The sequence below is a fragment of the Xiphophorus hellerii genome, chromosome 1 (assembly GCF_003331165.1).
Source record: "Xiphophorus hellerii strain 12219 chromosome 1, Xiphophorus_hellerii-4.1, whole genome shotgun sequence".
NCBI classification, from domain to species: domain Eukaryota; kingdom Metazoa; phylum Chordata; class Actinopteri; order Cyprinodontiformes; family Poeciliidae; genus Xiphophorus; species Xiphophorus hellerii.
The window spans coordinates 11,798,885-11,825,080 of NC_045672.1; the positions used below are offsets into that span (position 1 = coordinate 11,798,885).

General features: G+C 37.1%; 1 protein-coding gene across 1 annotated transcript in view; it reads right to left on the reverse strand.

Moving 5' to 3' along the window:
* LOC116725577 (kazrin-like) overlaps positions 1 to 26,196 on the reverse strand; it is an 86,740-nt gene that overhangs the window by 39,154 nt on the left and 21,390 nt on the right. The window contains 1 exon segment of the mRNA XM_032571719.1: positions 10,197 to 10,304. Coding sequence (XP_032427610.1) covers positions 10,197 to 10,304 — 108 coding nt within the window.

The window sequence follows — 26,196 nt, forward strand, 5'->3', positions numbered from 1 at the left end:
TCCTTAAAATTATTTTCAGATGAAATTGAAGGCTTACAGAACGTTCAGAAGCAAGTTTTTGCCAATTTCATCCGTTTTTATGGCAGTTAAACTCCGCTCCTAAAACACAAAGCATAAAACTTTTCCCACCATCCCAACTTTTTTGCCTAGAGGACATTTCAGACAGTCACTACTTTTGTAGAATGAAGTGTACTATGCCTACCACAGAAATCTATAAAGAGAACCCCACAAACTAGAGATGTTCTTTATAAGTAGTTCTCCCATCTTGCAAAATTGGCACTTTCAGATGAAAGAGGCTAAACAGTTTGCCAGTTTTGTGCCTCCTTCATGGACTGCTCGCACATGCAGTAAAATGAACGGAAAACATGGAGAGAATTTTTTTCTTGTCATGTAAACATTTACTTTTAAATATGAGTATTATTTAGATCTAGCTTTACTAAATGAAATGCAGGTACGGGGAGAAGCCAGTAGACAAATTTAACAGTTTTATTTCAATAACGTTTGCCAGATTCATGTATGTTTCAGTTAAAGTTAGCTAAAGTTGATTTTAGAGAGTCTGATTCAGCAAGTTAAATAGAAAAGCCAAAAAGCAACAAAAAAAAAAAAAAACGTGTATGAAGAACAGTCTGAGGATATGTTTGCACTAACACCACAACATAACAACACATCTGCTTCAAAACCACTATTCATAGACTAACTGTACTCAACAAATCATTAATGGGATGCAAAGTTGCAGCACAATCTTTTGTTATAAAAACAATTCTAGAATTGAACAAAATTGTAAGACCTCTTGCCATTTTTACAACCACATCTACACTCTCACCCAGTTCCTTCTTTGCAAGTCTGCTCTAGTGAGTGATTAATGGTTTACCGTCTGTTGCAAAGTTCAAATACCAGCAAGTCTGAGGTCAGAGCAGGTTAAAGTCTCCTAACGGCTCCACACAGCTACATGTGATTCACTATCAGACATGACACCTGCCAGTGTAAAACCTCCCTGTCTCAGTGTAAAACCTCAGAAAATTGCAGGTCTGACAATCACTTCACTCTCCGCTCCATTTAAGCGCCGTCGCTGCACTTGCCGTTTCCACTCAACTTACCGGACTTTCTCCTCTCCCCATCTGACCTCCTCCCCTCTTCAGAGGGGAGCTCTCCTAAAGATTCCAGGATGTGTCAGGTCTGTGCTGGACTATTTCAAAATTCTTATTTTCCTTCAAAAGTGGTCGTCACTCAGATCTGAGCCATCTTCAGCCTTTTGTCCCTAAAGCCAACGCTCAGTTGACACCAGGAAATGCATCCAGCCTGCGTCTTTCCCTCTATGAATACCTGTTCAAGGCAACTCCCACAGGATCAGTGATACAGTACACCAGGCCCCTCCCCCTCTGCTCAAATAGTTTAGGTAAGGAAGAAGACGAGCTCAGCCGGGTCGGTACTATGATTTTCCCACATTACTCAACCATGTGTATGCACACACGTACCGGACAAGACCAATGGGAAAGGGAGCTACACCTAACGTGTGAGCTCACACGCAGGTGCATGTTGACTTGATGTAGTCGAAGGCAGACAGCAACACGTCAGCCAGCTGTTGACTTGCCGGAGGCTCCTGGTCCTCTGTAAGCTAATACTTTGAGACGTTATCGTTTTCTTTTCTCACAGCTTCCCCCCCCCCCAAGACTGCTTCAATTGACTTCTACAAGCCAATTTGAGTTGTAGAGGTGCAATTAGAGTGAACTTAGACCCAAAATCATGGATCTCAAGCAGGATATTATGATGGTCTTGTGGGTTAAGAAACAAGTCTCTGTAATTTGAATTTGGAAACGTTCCCATTTAATTATTAAGATCAGAAAACTAAACTGCATCTGGAAATACTTTTCTTGCTGAGAAAAAAAAACCTTTAAATAAAATGTACTTTTAGTTTCACTACCTAAGCTTATCCAGTATTATTTTTTTTTAAATAGGATATAGATAAAAGAAGAAAGCTGATATTTTGTCAATGTCTTGGTGAAAGGTGAAATGATTACCTATCTTTTTGCTTACTTATGGAGTCAGCCAGAACTTTAGTTAAAATGTTGTGATATTTGAAGGAGTTTATAATACTATGCTTAGTAGCAACATTTCCAAAATGTCTGTTAAAAAAAAATTATAAAATAAAGCATGATCACAAATCTTCCACTATACTAAACAGTGGACATAAAGTGTTTTTTCTTCACCTTATGTGTTTGACCCACCGTGTTTGTGGCAAAAATGTTCAGTATCAGACCAATCTGATCACAGTTGGCAAGTCAAGATAAAATCACAGGTGAGTGTAAGGGACTGCATATTTACATTTCTTATGATAGGGCAGAAACCGACTGTTTTTCCACCATTTCTCCCAGACAATCAGCTGCCATGCCGACAGCCTCTGGTTGTTACAGAGACGTGATGACGCCAAGATGATGCTCTTTCCTGCAGTTCTCAAACAGGGATTTTTTTTTTTTCATTTGCCTAACAATTCTCCTCCCTGAGTGAAGAGGTAAGGTAAATATGTCATCAACCAGCTGGGTATCCAGTTGCTAAAAGAAATTGGCCTCTGTGACAATGTCATATTTAAACACAGAGGAAACAGGAAGTTGTGGATTTTCAGGGCCCAGGAATCTCTGATCAGATTAAAAATGCAACATTTAATAATAAAAAAAAAAGTTATGCATATTTTAAGAGCTATTGGAACCCTAAATAAATGTCACTGGTAATTTTAAAAATAATCATTTCAAAATGTGGGATATTTAATAACCAGTGTGAGATTATGCAATTAAAGCTTAATTTTAAAGCTTTCAACAGGGGTACTAGCAAATTCAAAAATATATCTTATTTAATTTCGAGCAAGCCACCAGAGCAGAGCAGCAAGTCAATAAAAACTCTATGATTTTAAAGCATTACAAAAGAAAAAGGCAGAAAATGGGCAACTATGTAAAGAGCCTTTTTCATAAACAAATGTTTGTTTTATCTTTTACAGACAATATGGAAGAAACCTCATCTGTCTGAGCAGAAGCGTAATATTTGGAGAATAAGCTCTTTCCTTTTGCACAAACATGGCTGCTCTGAAAAGATTCTTATTAATATGCGTCTTCAGAATGAAATTGAAAACAGGCTGACAGGTCTGCTGCCTGCTTGTCTGTGTTCAGCTGAACTCAGTAAGAGTAAACACTAAAGCTGATGACACACTACACCAGGTTTTTATGAGAACAGATAAGAGTGTGAGGCTTTGTCAAGCTGTGAATATGTGCATAAATGAGAATACAGTCATTTCACTTCATGATAATACCCTAAGGACCGTCAGCAAACAAAAAGAAGTGAGTTTTCAGAGATGCATTGTATAGCTTCATTAGAATAATTGATTTTTCTTGGAACTTATTCTTTTGCATCCATCCTTCAACAGTCAGTTTCATTCAATAAGCAACACTTTGTAAAACCACTGAGAAATACCTTGGTCTTTTTAGTAGCTATAAAAATGATCCAAAAGCCTAATTTAAGATAAAAAAAACCCATAAAAAAATCAAATACATCTTACAATTTATTGTGTTTAAACCTATTTTTCTACTTGCTGTGTAAAGCTGGGTGTCAATAAATGAGCAAAGCTCAGTTTTTTCTTCATGAAAAGAGGGAAAAACTGAGCAGTGTGATGATATTGTTCTTATTCCTCTGAGCAAAGCACAACATCTTGAAGACAATATTCTTGCTGCAGTTTTGCTCACTCGACTGCAACATATCTTGCAGAGGACCGGCCAGAGCATGAACTCTTATAAAGCCAAAGTACTACTCAGCACCTCTCTTGGATTTCCCAATCAAACGAGTCTATTTACCAAACACTGGCTATTTACATTACAACAACCGTAGCGGTAAACTTCAGGGACCAGGGGGCTACAAGAAAAATTGGCCAGCTGATGCAGCAAAAACTTTAGTTCACCTCTGTCTTTCAGCATATTTTTTCTAATCTTGGATGCCAGAAGGTAACGAGCTTAGAGTATTATCCTTTAAATGAAAATCAATTGAGGCAGCCAATCTCTTTGTAGTCATTTACAGAACACGTCAAAGAAAAAGAGGCACAGCTTCACATAGCCAACAGTGTGTCAGTCTTGCAGCTTTTTTAGGTGAGTTAAATTAGTGCAAAATAGGCCACCAGGGAAAGATTAGCAATTTGTTAAATATACGTGCATATACTGTAAATGTGGGCGGCCGAACCTTTAATCAGCACAGTCTGGTGTCAATATTTTCCTCTGCTTGTCTTGACTACTGCTTACTACTTCATAAATAACATTCAAACGCTTGTGTTAATGGATGCTCCACCTTTTTAAATTGACACTTTGCCTTCTTGTTCACAAAGTGGAACTCAAAGAGAAGAAAGTTACAGAATAGACAGTACAAAAAAAGAATATTCCAGACAGGAAATGCTTTTACCCTACAGTTCCTCACAAATTTAGTTTCATTGGAGGTTTAACTTATAAACCAACATAAAGTAGTGCAGAGCTGTGAAGTAGAACAGAACAGAAATACATGGATCCAACTTTTTATTTCCACATAAAAATTTGAACAGTGTGGCCTGCATTTTGCCACAGTAAAACTCCTCAGTAAACATTTATCACACGCCAAGAGAAAAGTGGGAGCAAGTTGCCAGAGCAGAAACGGAGAAAAATCACTTTTCTATTTTCAAAACAAATTTTCTGAGCAAATAGTGATTTTCTTATTGTTACAAATTATACTAGTCAAAGTCATAAGGAAACCATCTCATGCTTTAAATAACATTCTCAAAGATCTTAAAATAGTACATTATGTGTTTGAATTAAGCATGTTTACAGAGTATATCTGAGCCATTTCACAAACCAGGCTTTATTGGCTAGTCACAATTTTTGAGAGTTTGAAAGAAACACGGGGTTACTTAACGTTCCCACCACATCCCCCTGACCCACACTGGTTACAGGCCATCGGACAAAGAAAGCCCAGCCTAGGTTCGTTTGTGGGCCTGGGACAATGCTCATCTACAGTTTGGTTCAGGACCAGGAACAGACAACTTGGCTTTTTTCAGGTACAGATAACTTGGCTCTTTTCTTGTAAATGCTATGAGAAAAGAGAATTCTCCACACTGTTGTGCAGCCGCAAACTTTCTCCAGAGAACAACGTGAGGATGGATTCTTTAGCGGCAGAAAGAGAGCCACAGGAGCACATGTTGAAGCCAACAAGTCGTACATCCTTACTTCCTTACTTTGGAGATGACAAGAATTGAAAGGGACAATTGAAAAGTGCAGTATTATTTCCAACTACAATGATCAGCCTTAGGAACTCTACAGATGTTATTTCTCTTATTTTTGGGGGGAGTATTTTGTATTTTTATGCAAAACATTTAGAGCAGATAGCCATTGTTAGGGGCATTTGTGGGTGGACAAATTACTGACAAGCTGCACAAGTCCAGCTCAACAAGAGTTGTATTGGTGAAGGGTGAAGAACTTTCACTTTATATGGTTTGTTACTGGCTATTTAGTTTGCCTTGCGTTTGCTTGTTTAGGAGAAGAGTAGGAGTAACAACACTTGTGAAAAATGAAAAGCCCATGTTTGTGAGGGTTCTCTGTGAAAATACCATTTTAAATGGAGTTCCAAAAATGTTTTCATTCCCCCCTCACTGCAGTTATTTTTAAAGGTTACTTGTCAAATATTTTGATCTACAGGAAACATTTGTCTCATCTAATCTTCCTGCTCTTCTGTATTTTCAATCTGGTGATTATTGCTCGGGACCTTACATAACACCTCGCACAACCAGCTCAGCTCTTTTCAGCTTTTCTTTTTTCTTTAGATCTCCCTCTAACCATCACAGTCAGTGCTTTCACCAGACATCAGGTGCTGCTTGGGTCTGAATCCAAGGACCCAGCTCTAACAGCAGATGCCAGCAAAGATTCACTGCCAGTGGGTCTGTTCTTTAAATGGTCATCAGAGGGGCGAGCAGAAGGTAATAATACAAGTGACTCATTGCACCAGACCTGCTAGCCTCCTGTCAAGCCTGAATCCAAGGTGGCTTCTAGAAATAGAAGGCACACCTCTGCATCACCTTGCCTCAGTCGTGCACAAATGTGAGTCTGAAATTCCCTCAAAGTTTTGGGAATGTTTAGCGATAACTAAAGTTATACAAAATCTAGGAAAAGATCTGGTACCAATTTACCAAGTTATATATTTTTTAATATATGATTAAATATACATATATTTTTCCTGAGAACTAAGTTTCCTAATTTTAACGTTAGTGCTATAAAACCCTAATATTTTAAGAATTAAAGAACAATACATGGTAATATATGCTAGCCATTTTTATCCGCTTCACCACCTCTGCTTCAACGCACCAATGCACCAACAGTGATTTCTGTTGGAAAACAGAAATCACTTAAAGGTCAGCTTTGGAAAATATGTCATTAGTAAGTTTCAAAATTAGACAAATATACAAAGATAGCCTGTGTAAAACAAAATGCAGTATAAATCATACATTTATTTATCGAAAGAAAGAAAATTCACCACCAACCTGGTCCTATGTGAAAAGTAATCAACCCCATTGTGCAAATGAATTTGCCACATTTTAGGAAAGATCAATATTACTAACCACATGTGGTCTGATTTCTGACTGCCACTATCCAGAAATGGAGAAAACATGCAACGTTGTTGAACCTTACCAAGAGTGGCTAGCCTTTCAAAATCAATCCAAAAGTGCATCAAAAATTCAATTAGTGGGCGACAAAAAACTCTGAACAATATTTGAAGCACCGCAGACCTCATTTACCTCAGATAAGGACAATCTTCATAATTAAGAGAAATACTGGACAAAAATGACATCCATGGGATTTACTTACATTTGAGGTGTGACATAAACTTAAACAAGTGCTTAAAGCACAAAAATGTAGACCATGATTTCTCCACAGTGACATTAAAGGCTGACAGCTCGTTATCACCTGATGGAGCTATTACTGTCAAGGCTGGCACAGCTAGGTATTAGGTTTAGGAGTTGAGATTTTGTTTTTCACATGGGATCAGAACAGCTTGTTCATATTTATCCCTTAAAATTATAATTTGACAACTGATAAAAAAAAAAAAAAATCAATCTGTAAGGTGATACACTCTAGCTCAACTATTAGGACCAAGATCCGTTTCACGCAGAACAGCGGCCTCTAAGCTAAACACCAGTGTTTTGCAAACACTGACATCTTGCAGTGCGTTCTAAAACAGATATTATTTTCTGTTGGGTTTCAGTGTTAAGGATTTCAAAGGAGAACGGAAAAGTGATTTTATGCTAACTTCAACTTTGGAGTCATTATCGTTTACTGAACTATATGTCTCAATAAATAGGGGTGCAGATCCTCAGTACAACCCGCTCCCTCTTCTTTATCGCTACATCTAGTTTCTTCCTACACAACTGCAAATAAATTGCTTAAATCTTTGCTGAAATTGCTCAGCCTTAGTAGTGTATTTTGACTAACCCTCATTACATCACAAGATGGCGCCAGTGTTAGACCCAATTACCACAATTACCACAGACAAAAACTGCAACACTCTGCAACGCCGTGGAATTTATAGAAGTATTGCAGCAATATTTATTCTTAAAAGTTTTTATGTACGCAGAATGAAAGCATAGTAGTTCATCTTTTTAAATCATACAAGTTCTTTTATTGTGTCAGTGACACTTGGAGGGTTTAGGTTTAAGTGATAGAAGCAAGAAGAGAAAAAAACATGTACACATTCACTTGCGTTGGCACATTCACATTTTCTCTTCTTTTTGCTCACTTATGCATCTCGACCCATCTCTTCCTGCACGATTCTCACTTAGAACACACCCTGCATTCAGGCAATCTTTCACCTTGTCCTTCTCTTCACCGTTGCATTCATCCCGTTTTTCTCTCCTACTTCATCCTCTCTATCAACTTCTTTCTCCAAATCCAGTTTTCTTTCTTTTTCTCTTTTAAATTTTATTTCCAGAAGCACTTTCTGACCTCGTTGCTTTGACCTTCTATTTAAACCAGCAGACATTCCAGCCTCGCCCCACCGCTGACCTTAGAGCCACTTAATGTGCAGAAGCAGCACCTGTCTCCGTAATGATCCAGTGCTGGCTGCTTACGTTCGTTTCCGCTCCCCTTCGCCGTCTCTCGGTTTTACTGGAGCACAGAGATGAATTTGCTGATAACATCAACCTTAGTTGCCTGTTCTCATTCTGATGAAACTTGTAGTGATATATGGTGGCCTTGGCCACTGCAGGGGTTTTGAGTGTGTATTCATGATTTTCCTGAGTCAGTGCATTTGTAGCACCTTAGGGAACGACTAAGGACCTAATGCATGAACCGCCGCCTGCTGCAGGAGAATGTATGTATGCACACAAACATGCTGTATTAAAATTCTGCATAAAACTAAGTGGATCCCACTTTTGAATCATAGATGCGGATTTTGCTAGATGTAATTCCATATATATATATATATATATATATATATATATATATATATATATATATGTAATTTTTTTACATCAAAAATCTTGAACAGAAATAGCTGTGGAGCACACATTCAGAAAAAAAGTGAATATGCAGAACTTGAGGCAATAAGTTTACTTTTAATCCCCCCGTGGTATTTTTAGTAACATCTTTGTTTGCTTTTTTTATGAGTAAGAACGGTTTCTGGGCCCTCCTAGGATTGCACCAACAACGAACAGCCAAACAGATCCTTGAGCAGGATACTAATGAGGACTAGATCCCCACAGGCTGCCTAGGTGACAGTGGAGATCTGCGCTGCAGCTGACAGAGACGCAGGCGACAACGTTTGAGAGACAGTTTTGTGGCCACGCGTAAGCACGCAAGAGCACAGTGCTTTAGTTTTAAAAGCACTGGACAGATCAAAACAGACCACTAAGAACGCATGAGTGTATTTTGTCAAAATGACGTAAAACCAGTCTGACCACCCAGCCAGATCAAAATCACACGGATAAATATAGCCTTTAAAGTTTAAGCCGAGCTCCATTAGATGGTTTCTAATTGTGCGAGCTAGAGAACACACAACACCACTGTAGCAAATTAGATGAACCTTGAATCAAAATAGCATCCTTATGTTCAACTTTTGGAATTAAAGTAAATGTAAAGACAAATGTTAATGAGTAGTTCACAATAGTTAATGCAACTTTCCTCATGGGATTTACATGCATTTAAAATACAATATAAGGCACTGACAGTGACTGTGACAATTAAAGGAAGGTGACAAGATGGAAGCCCGCTGCCGTCATGCCCCAGACTCATCCAATGCGGTAGAATCATAGCCATGTATCAGCAAACCTGTACAAGGCTAATCCGGCGTTGCAGCTCGAGTGTGTGATGCTGCGATTTACAGATGGTGTGTGTGGGCAGCTAGCAGAGGATTTAAAGCAAAAACACACAGAGAGACTACCCCTGTGCAATGTGTATTTGAAGCACATGTTCACCATTAACATGCTGTGGATAATTTCAAGACAGAACGAGTTACTGAACTTCTTCTGTTGTTGAGTGCAGTTCCTCCTCGCCTGACCGCTATGATTAAAATTAGAACAAAACCAATGCCAACTTCTTTTTCCTCCGTAAGGGTTTGTATATGCCCTGCTAACTTTGACTTCACTTTTTCTCTGCTTCCTCAAAACGACATTGATTTTGGAAAGCTCAAATAGGAAAGATATTTGTGAGTTTTGAAAGACCAGAGGCAACAAAGACAGTACCTTGTTTTTCAGGGTTTTATCAGAATTGTTTTGAGAAAAAGATTTCAAATTTATTCACAGAAAAATCTTGCTGCTAATTCATGCTGTACTCAAAATTGCATATATTTGCAGTCCAGTAATTTATGCAAAAGTGTGCCAGAGAAAATCTAGGTGTGAACAGGGGATGTAGAAGTCAGTGCTGTAATTAGGACACAAAGAAAGGTCAGGAGCATCTGCTGCACAATCTGCAGTGCAAAAAGCAGCTTTACTTCATCATGTCTCTCTAACCTGAGTAATAGATTGATCAATATAATTTATGAAGATGAAAACATATAGAGTATTGTCATTGAATAGCGATATTATTGGACATTTTACACATATTGATCAGGTAACCCATTGGTTCTGCAATTCCAGCTGCATGACTTGAACATAAAGAACAGCTCAGACTTATAGTCTATAAGCTTCAGTTTGTCACAAATGTGAGTTGTACCTTTGTCCAGTGAGGCATCAGGAGAGTTGAAGTCCATGAGACTGCTGATTTCAGTCTTGTAGCAGAGGTCCGTGGTTGGGGGTTTCTGCTTGTGTTGAGGCGACGGATCTGTGCAAACAGACACAACAATAAGGGTTACTGTGATTTTTGACAAAGGGGGAATTTAGAAGTTCAAATAAAGAGAGGCTGGCATATGAATATGAATATGAGATTACACAAAGGCAAAAACAAAAGTGAGAAGCCAAGTGACACAGATTCATGTTGAATGAAAAAAATAAATTCTGCAAGGAACAAAAATAAGTGTAGCGTGATTAATACTGCCACCACACCAGTCAACTCCACAAACCCGTTATGTGAGCCCTCAGTGCTCACATAATTCATTATTTCTCTTCACTCTGAATGCCACACAGCTGACCATTCATACCGGTTCTGTAGGGAGAACCTGAACGCCTCGGCCAAAGCAAAATCATGCAAGCTTTTACAATCAAAGGCAATTGAATACAGAAGGTAAAGACTTAAATAAACATCAGTGTTCTTTAGAACCGGAGCATGATTTAATGTCTGGTGACATTCAGAACGTCCTAGTAGCATTACTGGTTTCCATCAGTGGCATATACTGAATGCATATTGAATGGATTCCAATAGATCAGCTCACATTAAAGTGCAGCTCAGTCACTAAGACGTGCAATCAGCTTTAAAACACGTACAGCTGCCTTTTGTAAAGAATAACCTATTTATAAGTCAAACTAGGCATAAAATGCAACATTTTAAACAATAAACTAAATAACTAAAGTAAAACTGTATTGCCTTCAGTTCAGCCTCTGCCGCTCCTGCTCCTTTCTACCATCATTCCACCACTCACCTATTAAAATGCTTTTACTGGTTGAATTATTCACAGTAATTGAGCACAGATGTGTCTTGGAGCTCAAATTCAAGAGTTCCTTTGCTGTCACTACAACAACATTAGACAGCTCACTATTAAAATGGGCTACAAATACAAGTCTGGCAGTCTGAAAACGTAATTGTAAGCAGAATGAGACACTTTTTTTGTAAATATGTAATTTCTGTAACTAGCCTTTGACCAGCTAAACCCAACTGTCAGTTTTTGGTTTTTTTTCCCCTTGAATTATGTTAAAATTCACTCTGCATACTTTTCTGCAGGTTTCAGGCTGCTGCAGCTGCCTGCTGGCCTCGTGAAAAAATATTTTATCTTCCTTGCATTGAGCCTTTGACAAGCCCTCACAGACGTTTAGAGACTCGAGGGAAAGTTGAAGAGCGTAGTGGAATAAATTCAGAGGAATGGCAAATACACGACAACTGCTGATTAATAAAGGAGAGGAGAAGCTGGTACAGAGGAAAATTAGGAGAATATGCAAAAGAGCTAGCTTAGGCTGGGAATGACATTTTATTTACTGAATTATGCAAACACTGTACACGTACACTGATTTAAGACTAAATCGCTGCAACACCTTTATATCTCTTGTCAAAATTATTTTTGCGAAATATGCATCCCTGCTTTGTGATTTTTATAAATTCAACAAAACTCTGCACATTTACAGAACGAAAAGGATAAGTGAAAGAAGATATAATATTAATCCTTTTCTCCTTATTGCTTCAATCTTTGCATTTAATGAGTATTCCTCAATAATGCCACTATCCCTGACCTTGCAGCAGTGATCTTTTGAAATCCCTTAGGAAGTCAAGTGAGGTTTGACTGTCTCTTTCAGCTCAGCAAACTCAAGTCAGACAAAGGCTCTATGCGAAGCTAATAATACTGAAGAGCTGCAGAAAAAGAAACTGAAAAATGTCAGACATTTTGTTGTACTGGTTCTCTGCGAGAGGCACTGCACCTTGAAGGATATTGATGCTTTCCAAAAACCTTTATTAGTTTGCACTGGATAAATCATGTTTGGGGATGATCTGTTAAAGATTACAGATAAGAGCATCATTTCCTCTGTCTGCGTTCAGCTCATTTCTGTCCGTTCCTCCTCATAAGCCAACAATATTGTTTTTCATGAAGCCAAAGAATTCTCCAGAATGACCTCAAAATAAAATAAAGCAAGTGCACACACACTCCATTAATTCTAAAGTTCTAATTTGATTGATAATTTGATCTTTACCAGGACCTACATTTGTTTCAAACTCATCTCAAACAAAAGTGAATGTGTCTCTAAAATGTACAAAATGAAAATTAGTTGAACTTTGTGTCTTTTTTTACTGTGCTGCATAAATAAGAAAATGTACTCTTCGACAAAAACTGAAATGAAAGAATGAAATTGTTCCTAATCCTTGTTGTTACTGGTCAGTCTCTAAACGTATATCAGCTACAAACCTGAGCAATCTTTTTACTGTGCATGGTGATCAAAGCTGTTTTGCAGGCTGTGCACAACATTTCGGTTTTCCTTTACAATCTGAGGGATTTTCACCCTTCGCAATTTATTACTGGGAAAGAGACGCTTCAGATCTCTGTCTGACATTTAAAGCAAGTTCACAAAACAGGAGAAACATTTTCTCCACGAAACTGAGTAAAACACCCAAATATTTTATGAACACAATTATTAATAAGTCAAAACATGTCATAGGTATCTTCTTATGCTCAGATTTGTAGAATGCATATTGTTCAAGTTTCCTCTTCCTGCTTTGTTCAATCTCTCTAGTACAATAGTTTGGCATGGAGAACATAGCTGAGGGCAAAGACTTTCCTCACTAGCAGATAGGTTTGAGCACATGGAGCAGGATTTAAACCAGTTTTTAAAAATAGATCAATTAAATTTAACTGTGGAACTATAGTTTTAAGTGGGATCAGCTCATATCTGTTTGCAAGCAAAACCCTTTTTGAAAATGAAAGCAGTTTTGCGCGAGAGCAGCATCACAAATGAAGTCATCTTAATCTCAAAATGTATGCCCTTACAATTTCAAATGAATAACTAATTTTCCTTTCTTAAACAAGCATTTTTAAGTTACTGAGTTTTAAATAGTACACATTTAATTGATTTGAAAAGCTTAAATTTGAGACTTGATATCGTCAAATGTCTCTTAAATCACATAGGGACAAACCCCCCCCCAATCTTAATCGCACCATTCTTGATTTAAAAGACATTTAGAAACCACAGTGTAAATTGAACATTGTTTACTGCTTGCAGTAAAGATCGGCATCCATTCATCAGCAGGGGAAGATAAAATAACTTCTAAAATGCAGTATTTGTGTCAAGAGTTTGAGATAAATTGCAACTGGCTTTTTTACGTGTTTTCTCTAAAACCTAATAAGAATCTGTAAAGCTTTATGACTTAGCATCAAACGTTCAAAATGATCTTTATTAACGGTGAGCAGTTCATTGCTAACACAAACCAGGACACAAAAAAGGAACTTGCCTGTGAGGACATGAGCAGTTATTTGTACCAAACACCAAACTAAAGCGATTATTTAAACCTTGTAGACTTGTACTAGCAATTTATTGTAACTGGATCTTATCCTTATATGAGGGAACAATTCCTTCAACGCCTTCTTTGATATCTTACAACACAGTAGTATGTATTACACCACGATTACCAGGTGTTTGGAGGAGTATAAAAAGCCAACATTTCACTAGAGTGTGTAATAACAGACAAAACCCGCAGATTGGAGAAAGTAGAAAGCAGTGAAATGGAGCAAAAGGAGGTTTCAGATGCCAGGCATTTATGTTAAAGATGCAAATTTAAAATGCAAAGTAACATTTGCGAATTATTGTGTTCCTGCATAAGAAACGATGAACCACTTTAGCATGCAGAGTCTAATATGTTATGGTACACACCTTATGTTACATGAGAGAAGAAAAAAATAATTTTCTTCAATTATTGAGCTAATCTATAAAAAAATATACAAAGGGATTTTTGTGGACTCATTGAGAGATTTCTTTTTAGCAAAACAAAAATCTGAAAGTATGAAAAAGATGAAAACTAACACAACCAAACAGTGAAGAGAAATCAGTAGGCTCAATATGTTACTGGCCTGATTACAATGCCAGTAACGTATCAATACCTATTTACACTGAACTGTTAAATGATAATCTAACCACAGTATGTTAAGATCTCTACTGAGTAGAGTTTTGCCATTTCATCTTCTAATGGCCGTTGTTTGTTTTGCCGCTGAATGTAAAAAAGCTGTTTTAAATGTCCCAATTCTATGGTTGATAGTTGGGCATTTTAATTCACTCCACGCTGTTGGAGTAAAACCACCATGAATGCTCTGCACTAGGAATCTCCCTGTTGTTCCTCTTCTCAGCAGGAGTAAAATACAACAAAGCTGCTCCAAGCTTCCCTTACCTCACTGAGTCTGTGGGCGCAATTTTGGAACTGGGCTGCTGTTTTTATTATGAATTCTAACATGATTAAAGACAAACATCTCTTTCTACTACAAAACATTCCACAAAGCTGAGGGGATTTTTGATGGCTAATAAGTCATCACAAGTGCACTTACTCAGCTTTATCAGTATTGTTGTCCAAATTAAGTTGTGCAAATTACAGATTTGCATTTAAGAATCAGTAACGTAGAACAGAAAATATCAGTTGTTGTTTATGTCACTGAATAAACAACAACCGCATTCTCAGTTCCTAAGAAAATGATGTAAAGCTCTCTTTTGATCCACAACAAAAACATTTATGATTTTCTCTTTGAAAAAGTTCCATCCAACAGGGATTAGCTTACTTTTGATAGAATACATTAAATCAGCATAAAATTACTGAGAGACTTTATTTTATTTAAATGTACCTCAGTCTGCGGCGTTGTAAAAATTCTGCTCAAGTACTGCCTCAGACCGAATCTAATTCATGCTGATCTCCATGTGATTATAACACAAATTCCCCCATAGTGAAAAGCTCGTAATGTTAAAAAACCCAGTAGTACAAAGAAAGAGAGTATCAGTTAATGTGTATTTGAGGTTTTACTCCCAATTCTGTCTTGTCCATTCCTGTTCCTCTCCCCTTACAATCTGTCATCTCCTGGGTTCTTGGGCTCCTATACCCTTCGTCGTTACCTGTCCATTTCTCTGGCACATTTTTCGTCATTCTTCTGTCACCGTTAAATGGGGTTTCCCCCGGCTTGTCTCTGTCCTGAGCCAACTATACTTTATCTGCTGGCGCAGTGCAGGGAAAAGGAGGTGGGAGGAACAAAAGAAGACCGTAATGAGTCGTGGAAGGTGATTAAGAAATGAATAGACCCTGCTGCCGGAATCGTCGCCACACTGCCCGTGTGCCCCAGCGCAGTCTGCAATCTGCAGATAGACACAATGCTCCACTTTTCTTGTGCCTGCCATTCGCCTTTAATTGTACAGACATTCACTGCTCCTCGAGCCTGCCGGACTTCAGATAAAGCTCATGTATTCATGCATTAATCACCGCCAGCCAGGACAGGCCCTTCCTGAGCTCTTCACCTGCATCGAGACCCCAATTGAAGGCACCCTATAAATATCAAGCAGATAAACGAAAGTAATGGAGCGAAGAGAAGCCAGTGCTTAACGTTCAGCCACCCACTCTAACCAGTCCCAGATTTCAAGATGCCTCGTTGTCAGTTCATATCATAATGAAAGGCTGCCGAATGTATGAGGCAGTCCATTCAAGGAAGTGTGTAGGCTGGGATGTTATTAGTTGGTGACATGACTCAGGAGACAATGAACTGTCGTTTGCGAGACTTTACTGGGGAGAAGTGGATTTTTGGTGAATGTCATTTTAAAAAAAGGAACATATCACTTCGATATGCCGAGAAGCGATGTTCAGCCTGCTCGGGTTTATGAAAGAGGCCTGAAAGAACAATAGTGTATAGAGTAGCTTTGGCACAGCTTCATTAGCACGCTCTTTGTGAATGGAATTAAAAGTTTTCCAGGAGATACAGAGCCGCATCTCGGTTCCTATCAAAAACCGACAAATATAAGCATACAGAAAAAAGTATTCATTTCATAGGCTTTAGTGTAAGCTTTACTCATTTCACCACCTCATTGCTGCCTGCACCTATGAAAAGAAATGTTATTTAAGTGGAATTCAATTACCAATGATAATGAAGGGAGCAAAGATCCCAGTGTGATAAAATTATCTGCAGTTTAAATGGAAAAAAGCTTGTAGTTTCAGAGAAATAGATGATCACAGGCAATTCTTATAGCAGAAAATTTAATTATCCACAAAAAAAACTGCACCATGTAAAATTCCAAGATAACCTTCATGTCTGCACATCATATCTGTAAGAATACAACAAGTTTTTGTTGTTGCTTTTTAACACCAAAATACATATTATATTTAGATTTTAACAAGAGGACAACATTTTTGAAAGGTCTGCTTTTGTTGACACAACAACACTGTCATAAAGTGCGGTGTACAGGTGAGTGGTGAGGCAGACGCTGTAGACCCAGGATGCGATAAATGAAGGTTTTTAATGAGGAATACTCCAGGAAAACAGAACACAATGATGATCACACAAGTCCAAATCTCTGGCAGCACTGCTGAGAGGAAGCTGAGACTCAACACAGGTAGCAACAGAGAACACAAATGGACTGACCAGAAACACGGCAGAACAGATGTCAAATGAGACGAGGACCCGACAAAGACACAGACACACAGGTGACACTAAATACACAGGAGGTAATCAGGGAACGAGAAACACCTGGGAACTAATCAAAGGGAGACAGGACAACACGGAGACACAGATACGCAGGAAACTCAAAATAAACACACAGAAAAACACAGATCACATAAACACAGTTACACCAGAAAAATAATGTGTTTTTTTCTTCAACATCTGACATGAAATCAGACTAAATTTCTTCAAGTTTAGTCTGACACTGACCAATTACATATACTTGGTCAGTCTCAGGGAGAATTGATGAATTGGGTCAAAACTTTTGGATTTTCCGCCACAAACGTCTGGCTTAACTGACAAATTTGTGCAAATTAGAGGCACACAGGTGAATGTATTTTAAGGCCACACCAGGAACATACTGCTTTCTTGTTTAACACTATTAAGAAGTCAAAAGATATTAGCCAAGATATCAGGAAGATAATTACAGAACTGCACGAGTCTGGTTCAGCCCTGGGAACAATTTCCACATGCCTGTAGCTGCTCTATTCATCTGTTCAATCAATTATATGAAAGTGCAATTAAGCTAAAAACAACTCTACAAACAACTCTCAATAGTGCATTTAGGTTTTGTTCTGGATAAATTTAGGAAGTGTCATGTAATTCCACAACTTTTATGAGCAGTTTTATGAACCATTTATCTCCCCAAGCCATTGAAAAATGACTAAAGTGCAGTATTTTAAAAAGGGCCTCAGAGGATGTTTTCATACTTCCATCAATAGTGAAGTACATTAATGTCACAGATTCTTCTTCTCAGGCAGTCCTCCATGCTTTACTATATAATGTTACATCAAACCAGTGTTTGATATTTCATCTAAAAGCCACTTACTGCACATACCACATGTTTTAAATGGAAAATGGAAATTACTACTTCTGTCACGTTAATGGGTTCCTAAATGAGCCTGTTCTAAAAGGAGAAGTTTGTGCCATCTATCTGTGACTAAATGGACTCAGTTTTGAATGCTTTGACTCAAAATGAATCTGCACTATGTTAATTAATTTGAGTTGGCGGTCAGCTGCCATGATCTACAATGTTATTCTTTTTTAATTTACAGTGATGGAAAGGGTTGTTAATTTGTTTTTGCATAAGCTGGTTAAATAAAATTATACATGAGATTTGTGCATTTTTCAAAAAGAACTCAAAAATTGACAAGCAGTGGTAAGGTATGTAGGCACAAACCGGTTTGTCCGTGAGTACAAAATGAAAGTTTGGAAGCCAGTTTGGGGTGAAATAACAAAAACTATATTTATTAACCGAAGAAACATAACCGTTAGATAGTTGTGAACTATAGTATGTATTGGAAAATTACTGGAGCAAAAATAAATCATCAATCATGTTTATACTGGCAGGGGAGTCAGCATACTGACACTTTTTGATAGTTTGTTTTCAAACCATAATGACCTTACAAGCAGGATAATACACTAGCATAAAGTCAGGACAAATGCTATTCCAGAAATTGAGTTAATCCACTGCAATTAATAAAACAACTGCAACATACTGTTTGTTATATTTGTAATGCTAACTGCGCTAAGTGGACAAATCATTGATACAAGATGTTAGAAATAATTGGTGCCAAGAGTTTAAAGGAAAGGTTTGCAAAAATCAGAGAAAAGTAAATTCTGATCAGTTTGTAACATTGTGTGTAGTGCTGATAAAATTAATATCAAAATTATTAACACTGAGAACACATTTACTTAAGTCAGAATATTTTAAAAGTTTAACTTTGTATGACTGAATTGTATCTAATTAAAAACTTGAGTTTATTAGCCCAGAGCTGATAATTATAATCAATCCTTATTAGATTAAGTCTAAGCAATTCAGAACTTTACAGGGTAAATGTTTTATGTGAATATGAAAAATAGTTGTTTGCTCCTCTGACTAAATGGTGTGATAAATCTATACTGGGTTCTGTAAATCTTAATGTTGTACTTTGGTTTTTTTTGTAACACAGGTGTGTGCACCCGTGTGTGTGTGTGTGGGGGTGTGTGTTGGTGTGTGTGCGTGTGTGTGTGTGTGTGTGTTCTGATTCAAACAAATCAATAATACTTATTCTCTACAGTAGCTTTCTACTGTAGAACAAAAACGACCTAAACACACAAATCTTCTCCGTTTCTAAAAAGCTCACTTCGTCCTCTCCTTCTAAACCATCCGTTGCAGTACAAGTGCCTTCTTCCATGCTCCACTCTGCTCTCTTTAAGCTGTATCTCACCAACAGCTGATAAGAACTCATTACTTTTGCTTTCTTTGCTGACTGTAGATCAGCATCCACGTCCTCCTGTCCAAAGGCTCCCTGGTCCCCACCTCCACATCCCAGATTAACAAGCTATCTTGACCTTTTCATGACTTCATCCTCTCCTTTCATCAGCTTTTTGCTTTCAGCTACATTCTCCGTCTGCCCTTTCTTTGTCTGTTCCTCTGTCACTATTCCGAACTTTATGTTTTTAAATGTGAGAAAAAGAAACGGGAAAATAGTCAAAGCTGCCTGAGCCTCACAGACTAGGAGACAATTACTATCTCCAAACAAAAAATGCAAACGTGTTCACACAGCCTGTTTGTCTTCAACATTTAACAATACTCATGTCTAGTAAATGGACGCCATGGTATGGTCATTTAAAGAAATGGCAATGCAGGATTAGATGGAGATTGTGATGTCATTTTCATAATTATCTACAGTAAAAAAAACTATATAAAAAAATTGCAGACCCCCAGTGTTACTTCGGCCTCCCAAAATAGTTGCTATTGACAATCACATCTGTCTGTGTCTTCAGAATAGAAAAAAATGATTTAATATTTTAATCCTTCATGATCTAAGTCTGGTGTATGCAAGCCAAACAGGAGTGAAGACGGCATTAAAATGTTTTTTATGAAGCAGAAAATTTAGGATCTTGAGTCTATAAAAAGTAAATCTGGTCTCTAGCCATGATCTGAATAAGCAAAATACAGAAATTAAGTCATATTTAAACTGAATGATGATTGGAATCAGACAGTTATTAGCTTTTTTCTGCTCTAATTCCCCTTGATCGAGTTCTGGTATATACACAGAAGTTGCACATTTTTGTTTGCAAGCCCAACAAGAGTAAATAAGGCAATAAAAATATTTTTTATGCAGAAGCAAATTCAAGCTCCTGAGACTATTAAAAGAAAATCTATTCTCTAGCCACGAGCTCAGCTGACAGACTATAGAGACAAAGTCATTTTTAAACTAGATGATACTTGGAATTGCAGTTTTTAGATTTTACTGCCCCGATTAGTGACTGGACAGGCGTAAAATCTAAATTCCTATTTTCTTCTGGTCAGTAAACAGATCAGTGCTAACAGGAAATCTCTAGCAACTCTCTTCTATATAGAGGCCATATGAAAGAAATACTTAAATTTAGCTGTTTAAGCATATATTTTTTTAATTAGGTGCATAGTATTAAAGGGAACATTTTGCAACCAAAATAACCTTTGCAGTTAATTTAGGCTACAGAAAAGTTAGCAAGATGAGATTTCAGAAGGTACCAGCAAAATTGCTCTGTTACACTTAAAAACATTTAACGTCTGTGTGAAATAGAACATGCTAATTATGAGTAATAAAAGAGGCCAAAATCCATGTAAAATTCAAAATTTGTAATAATTGTCTTTGTCTTTATTGTAAAACACTATTACTGTATTACTGATTTGCTTTGTCATATCATTGTGTGATGTTGCTTCTGCTCCTAATATATATACATATTTATATATAAACCACTCAACCAAAATCAGAAAGTGTCTAATTGTGATCGGTGCTTCTGTGATCAAATGTTTGTTTTATATTATTTATCAATTCCTCAGCATATTGCTTGTTTTAAGATAAAACTTCCTGGTGTTAAATTGTTGTTCTTTCTAAAGTGAGCAAATCTTTGCATAGAATATCTGATGTCATAACATCAGGCAACAAACTTTCTCCTGCACACATATTATTTTACTGATAATTTTAAAATCAATGAAAAACAATACCATGAATCAATTCTACTTTGAGTTAAAATAAGTTATTATTATTATTACTAGTAGTAGTAGTTATTTTTAAATTTCATAGTTATTTGCCAAAGCATAATATTTACCTCATAATGTTCATCAAAGCCTGGTTGGGAATTTTTAAAAGTCAAATGATAAAAAGCAGTGGACCAAAGGTTAATAGAGTAAGAATTTGTCCATTTTGTTAATGGCTCATGGTTCAACAGGCAAGAGGGAAATAATAGGCTGCCATAATAAAATAAATAAATAAAAATGGTAGAAATGGGCAATAAACAAGTTTAAGAACCAATAACGGACTAAACAACTGCATGTGATTTTGTAGGAATTCAACCATGCTGTGAACGATGCACTTTGAACATAATGGTTCATTATGCCATGCTAAATGCTGCCAATTACATTTTTTCCAGATTATGTCAGTTCAGGAATTAACATGCCTTAGTGTGATTTAAAGCCTGGACTGGGGAAACATGCCCAGTGTTTAAGACAAAAACAGTATGGCATGTAAAAAGGTACAAATCTGTGAAGCAATGTGATAAATTTCAGAAATAGGATACAAAACAGAGAAAAATGAGTTGGGAACCATCAAGGGCTTTTGTGTGTGCAATATGCATTCTGTTGAAGATGTTTGAGCCATTATTTTCAAAGACTTAGAGAGGTCTGCTTATTGCCGAAAACATGCAGTACAACTAATTATGTCTCTGCTATAAGTGGTCTTCTGAAGTGGCACCTGGTGGCCCACTCATTGAATATGCTTGGTTGAATTTTAACACGTAGACCCAGGGTAAAGATAAAGAATCTATATTAAATGCTGTTTGAGGATGAAAGCAGCAGAATGAAAATACAATTTGCACGAGTTTGTGTTGTACCTACTGTGCTGTCAGAGCAGATCGCTGAACTTCACAGAAATATAATCAGGTTTTAGAACTGGTATAAGAAAAAGAGGAAAGGAGCACAAAATAGTAATATCAAAGGTCAGGTGTTAGAAATAATGCCACACATTCTAGTATAACCAGGCATTTCTGGAGTAGCAGACTACTTCTCTTTTTGCTTTAGTTTTGTCAGTAACATGTAAAATCTCATGAGCCACAGTGAGGCCTGTTTACTACTTGACCTGTAAAATTAAAACAAAAAAACATCTAAGCACATTAAACAAACTACAAAGTCTGACAAGGCAACACAGCATGGCCCCAGAAGAGCAACAAGGTCAATGACATCAATTTGTCTACAAAGGGTTGATGGAGCAGTGGTGAACCCAGTGGCCTTTAGGGCTGCAGATTATATTGCAAATGTTGCGTTATCACTGTTCGCAATACACATATCAAGAAGAAATGAGTGTTAGATAATTGTTAAAGTGCCAAGCCTTTAGGTTTTTTGTGTCTGTAATATATTTTGTAAAACTTTTTGTGCAATTCAGCACAGAATGTTGCAATAGGTCAAGAGGCAGTGAGGAGTTCAGAGACACACACTAACTTGGACTGCAGTTGTCACTAAATGCATCTGCCATTAATTGTTGTACTGTGTTATTTCAGTGCCATTGCTATTGCTATAGAACAATGGCAAAAAATAAAGAAAACAAAAGAACATCTCATCAACAGTTAAATATGGATGTGATATCTGGGGCTCAAGCCATGATCTTAAGCTCAAAATCTTTTGGGTTATACAGTAGAACACTGATATGACACAAACCAGTAAGCCCATCCTGAACAGCTAAAATACATAAATAAATAATTACGGTTTTGTATTGGCATAAACCCCCCCCAAAAAAACTGTCAACTTAAATTCATCTTCTCCATTCAAATAGCTTCACTGTGATTCTCCTTAGCTCTACTGGATTCTCGTTGCTAGAACAATCTAGGTGTGACAGTCTCTCGCTGTCTTAAAATAATTTAGCATCCTGTTTATATGACCAGTCAGCGGCATTGCAGGTTTAATGTCTTCCCTAGTTGTAACTTCTGGCCGTTGATGTCCAGTTTACAAGGGGATTTGCTCTTCAGTTAAGTCCTGGAAACTTGACTCACTGGGATATCTGTCAGGTGCTTTCAAACTTATTTATAACAATGAACGCATAAACGATCAGCTCCTCACGTAAGTGCAGTTGTGCTGCTCCAGCAACTACTGAGGAATCTTGAGCTGGGAAATTGCATCTGGAGCTTGTCATAAAGTGTGTGTTATACTTTGTGTTATAAGAGCTGTGGTGGGAGCTTTAGTTTCAGATATAAATCCATATTGTTTTGATATGTCAGATGCAAATAATTCATCATACCTGGGTCCGCTGCGTCTGCCTCACCACCAACTCCACCCGCACTTCATGACAAATACAGTACAGCCACTTATTTAAATACACTGTATAAAAGTAAAATAAGACTTAAGATAAAATGTTTTCTTTTTTTTTTCAATAATTCAGTTGCTTACTAAAAATTAGTTCAGTATTTGGTGTAACTACCGTTTCAAATTGTAGGGATTTTGATCACTTGGGTGTCCTTTCACAAGCTTCTTACAATAGTTTGCTGGAATTTTGGCCCATACAGTATCTCTTGACATAATTCACTTGGTGTATTTGAGCCTGGTTTAAGGGTCGCCTTTTCATTTCTGCCAATGAGATCAGAGCTTTGTGTTGACCACTAAAACAGTGCATTTGTTTTTCTTTAAACCAATTTGTAAGCAAAAATTACAGAAATTAAAGCATCAGCTTTAATTTAAAGCATCAGCTTTAATTTCTGAGTTGATGTCTCGAGATGTTGCTTCAATATTTATGTAGATAATAGTCTTTCCACATGATCCCATCTAATTTTTTTGAAGTGCTCTAGTCGCTCATGTGGCAACTTACCCCACAACATTATGCCTCCAACTCTGTGCTTCACATTTGAGATGCTGTGCTCAGGCCTGCAGGCTTCACCTGTTGTATTCCAAATGTACTAATGTTATTTTATCGAAACACCATACAATTTTAATTTAATCAGACCAAACCACATATCTTCAAAAATTAAGGTCTTTATCCCTGTGTCCATTTAACAAACTATAATCGAGCTCTTTATGCTGATTTTGGAGAAATGACTTATTACTTGCAGAGTGGCTCTTCAGCCAATGTTAGTAATCAGATTTACCTTAAAGTCAAAAATTATACTCTTATCAGATTCAGGCAATATTGTCACAATGTTTCACCCAGATCTCTAGGTGTATCTATTCCTTTTGTTCTGCAATAGATACACCCATTTCACACCAAGACTCTCGTTTTGATGCGAAATCTTCGGGACCCAGAAGCCATCTCCTTAGCGTTTGCTCATACATTGTTTGTCTACTCTGTGTTGTAGTTTCAGTCCCCAGAAAAATATTTTAATGTAAAGGATTTGAGTATTGTAAGTTTGAGCTGGCGGTGTTTCAGACTGAAAAACACAGTCGGCTAAAAATCAAGTCATTGGAAATTGTCAACTTAAAGATTTTTCTCGTGCACATGGATGGATGCATGGATGGATCCTGACTCAAGTTGTTCACCAAATTGCTCTTAGAAGGAGAAAATCACACTTTTCCTCCACTAAAGAGCTACAAACAAATCAAACAGGTTAACCAATGTTCCATGAAGCTCTCACAACATAATGATACCCAAGCTGCACTACTTATACCACGTCTCTCCCTCCAAAACAAATTGGCAGTAAAGCATCATTTACCCCCACTTCAAGGCCTGCCAACTGCATACAACTTTTAGTGGTGATGCTACACATCAAGCAAAAATCATTAAATAACTCAGCAGCTCAGCCTGAAGCTGGAGAAAAATCATGAAACAAGAATCCCAAATGGTGATAACGATATTTACTTCAGAGTTCTGGAGACATGAGATATGAATGATGGAGCAAATTACCCAACCCTGTTTCTTGTCAGCAAGCCAATAAATGTTCCAAAGAGCATGTGTTTCACTCACACAGGGGTGGGCGTTTGTTGAATAGTTTATCTTTTAATGTAAATAAATTGTCATGATGATTTATCATTGTCACTATAAATTGGAATTAATGATAACTATGTACATTTTATTAAATCCAGTCATTGTGTGCAGTTTAGTGACATAAAACAAGCTTCTTGATAGTAAGTGGCATCCTGATGAAATCATTTTCAAATGGGAACATTTTTAACAGTATTTGTGTTTGTGGCACTATATGCTCTACCATGCAGTCGCAGCCACACATTTACCTCAAAAATAAGCAATACATACTTTATTTTACCCTAATTTCTATTGTTATCACAGTAGTACCACAAAATACTGTGATATGAATCTAACTCCATATCGCCCACACCTTGTTTCAAGCAAGGTTTGCATGCACAATAACTTGTCAAGCTGTTAGGATCGCTTCACTCTGCAACCATGAACATATGTTTTATTTTGATGGGTTAGAATGATACTTAATACTATTATCATAATATTTTTAGTCATTATATCTGTAAAAGAAAAACAATGTTTTCTTTTTAATGTTTTTTGAAGTAAGAATCAGTAGAAGTGCTTAATATTTTTGTATTTACTTACTATTCAAAGAACAGCTGAACTTATACTGAGATTAAATTACACTCTGGTGTGCTTATCTACTAATTAGGTGACTTCTGAAAGCAAGTGGTTTCACTGGATTTAATTTCGGGAGATGACATTAAAACGGGTGAAATATGTACGCATATTGCAATTGCAAAATATTTGAAAAACCATGCATCAAATTTCTTCTTCCTCTTCACAAATATGCACTATGTTGTGTCTTTCACATAAATTCCCAGTTGTGGTTACGCAGTGGCAAAATGTGACGTTTTAGATCAGTTAGCTAAAATTAATCAACAGGCCATTTAACCCCTTTGACTCCAACAGTGTTTCGCCTGCAGATCACTGAGAAAGAACTACGTAGAAAACTAGATGCTTGTGTTGGTAGGGAAGTATTTGAAAGGCAGATGCATGAACAATGTTAAACTTTATTAGGTATGTCTGAAAAATAAGCCAAAATGAGTTTAGACTGAAGAAAAAAAGAACTGTTGCACTTACAGGACACATTAAAAGGAAAATTGTTTATTTTTTTTTAATTGTTGTAGTGTTACTCATGTTTAATCCTTGCACACTCTGTGTTTATATTAACTGATGTTAATAGAGATTGTTCAAATTACACACATTGCTTCAACTTCTCAAATTATATGAGTATTGCCAAAAATATTGCACAATTTTTTCACTGAAGAGCAAAATCTTTTAGAACATAAGGTTTGAGCTTTAACAGTCAATATGTCTCTTAGGCCCTTTTCACTTGCCATGGAGTGCAGTAAAGTCTTCTGTATGAGCCGACTTGACGCAAAACCATAAAAAAGATGAACACTCCAAACGATTTGGGTCACATATATAAAACTGTCCTCCTGGATTTGAACAATGAGCACCTTGGTGGCTT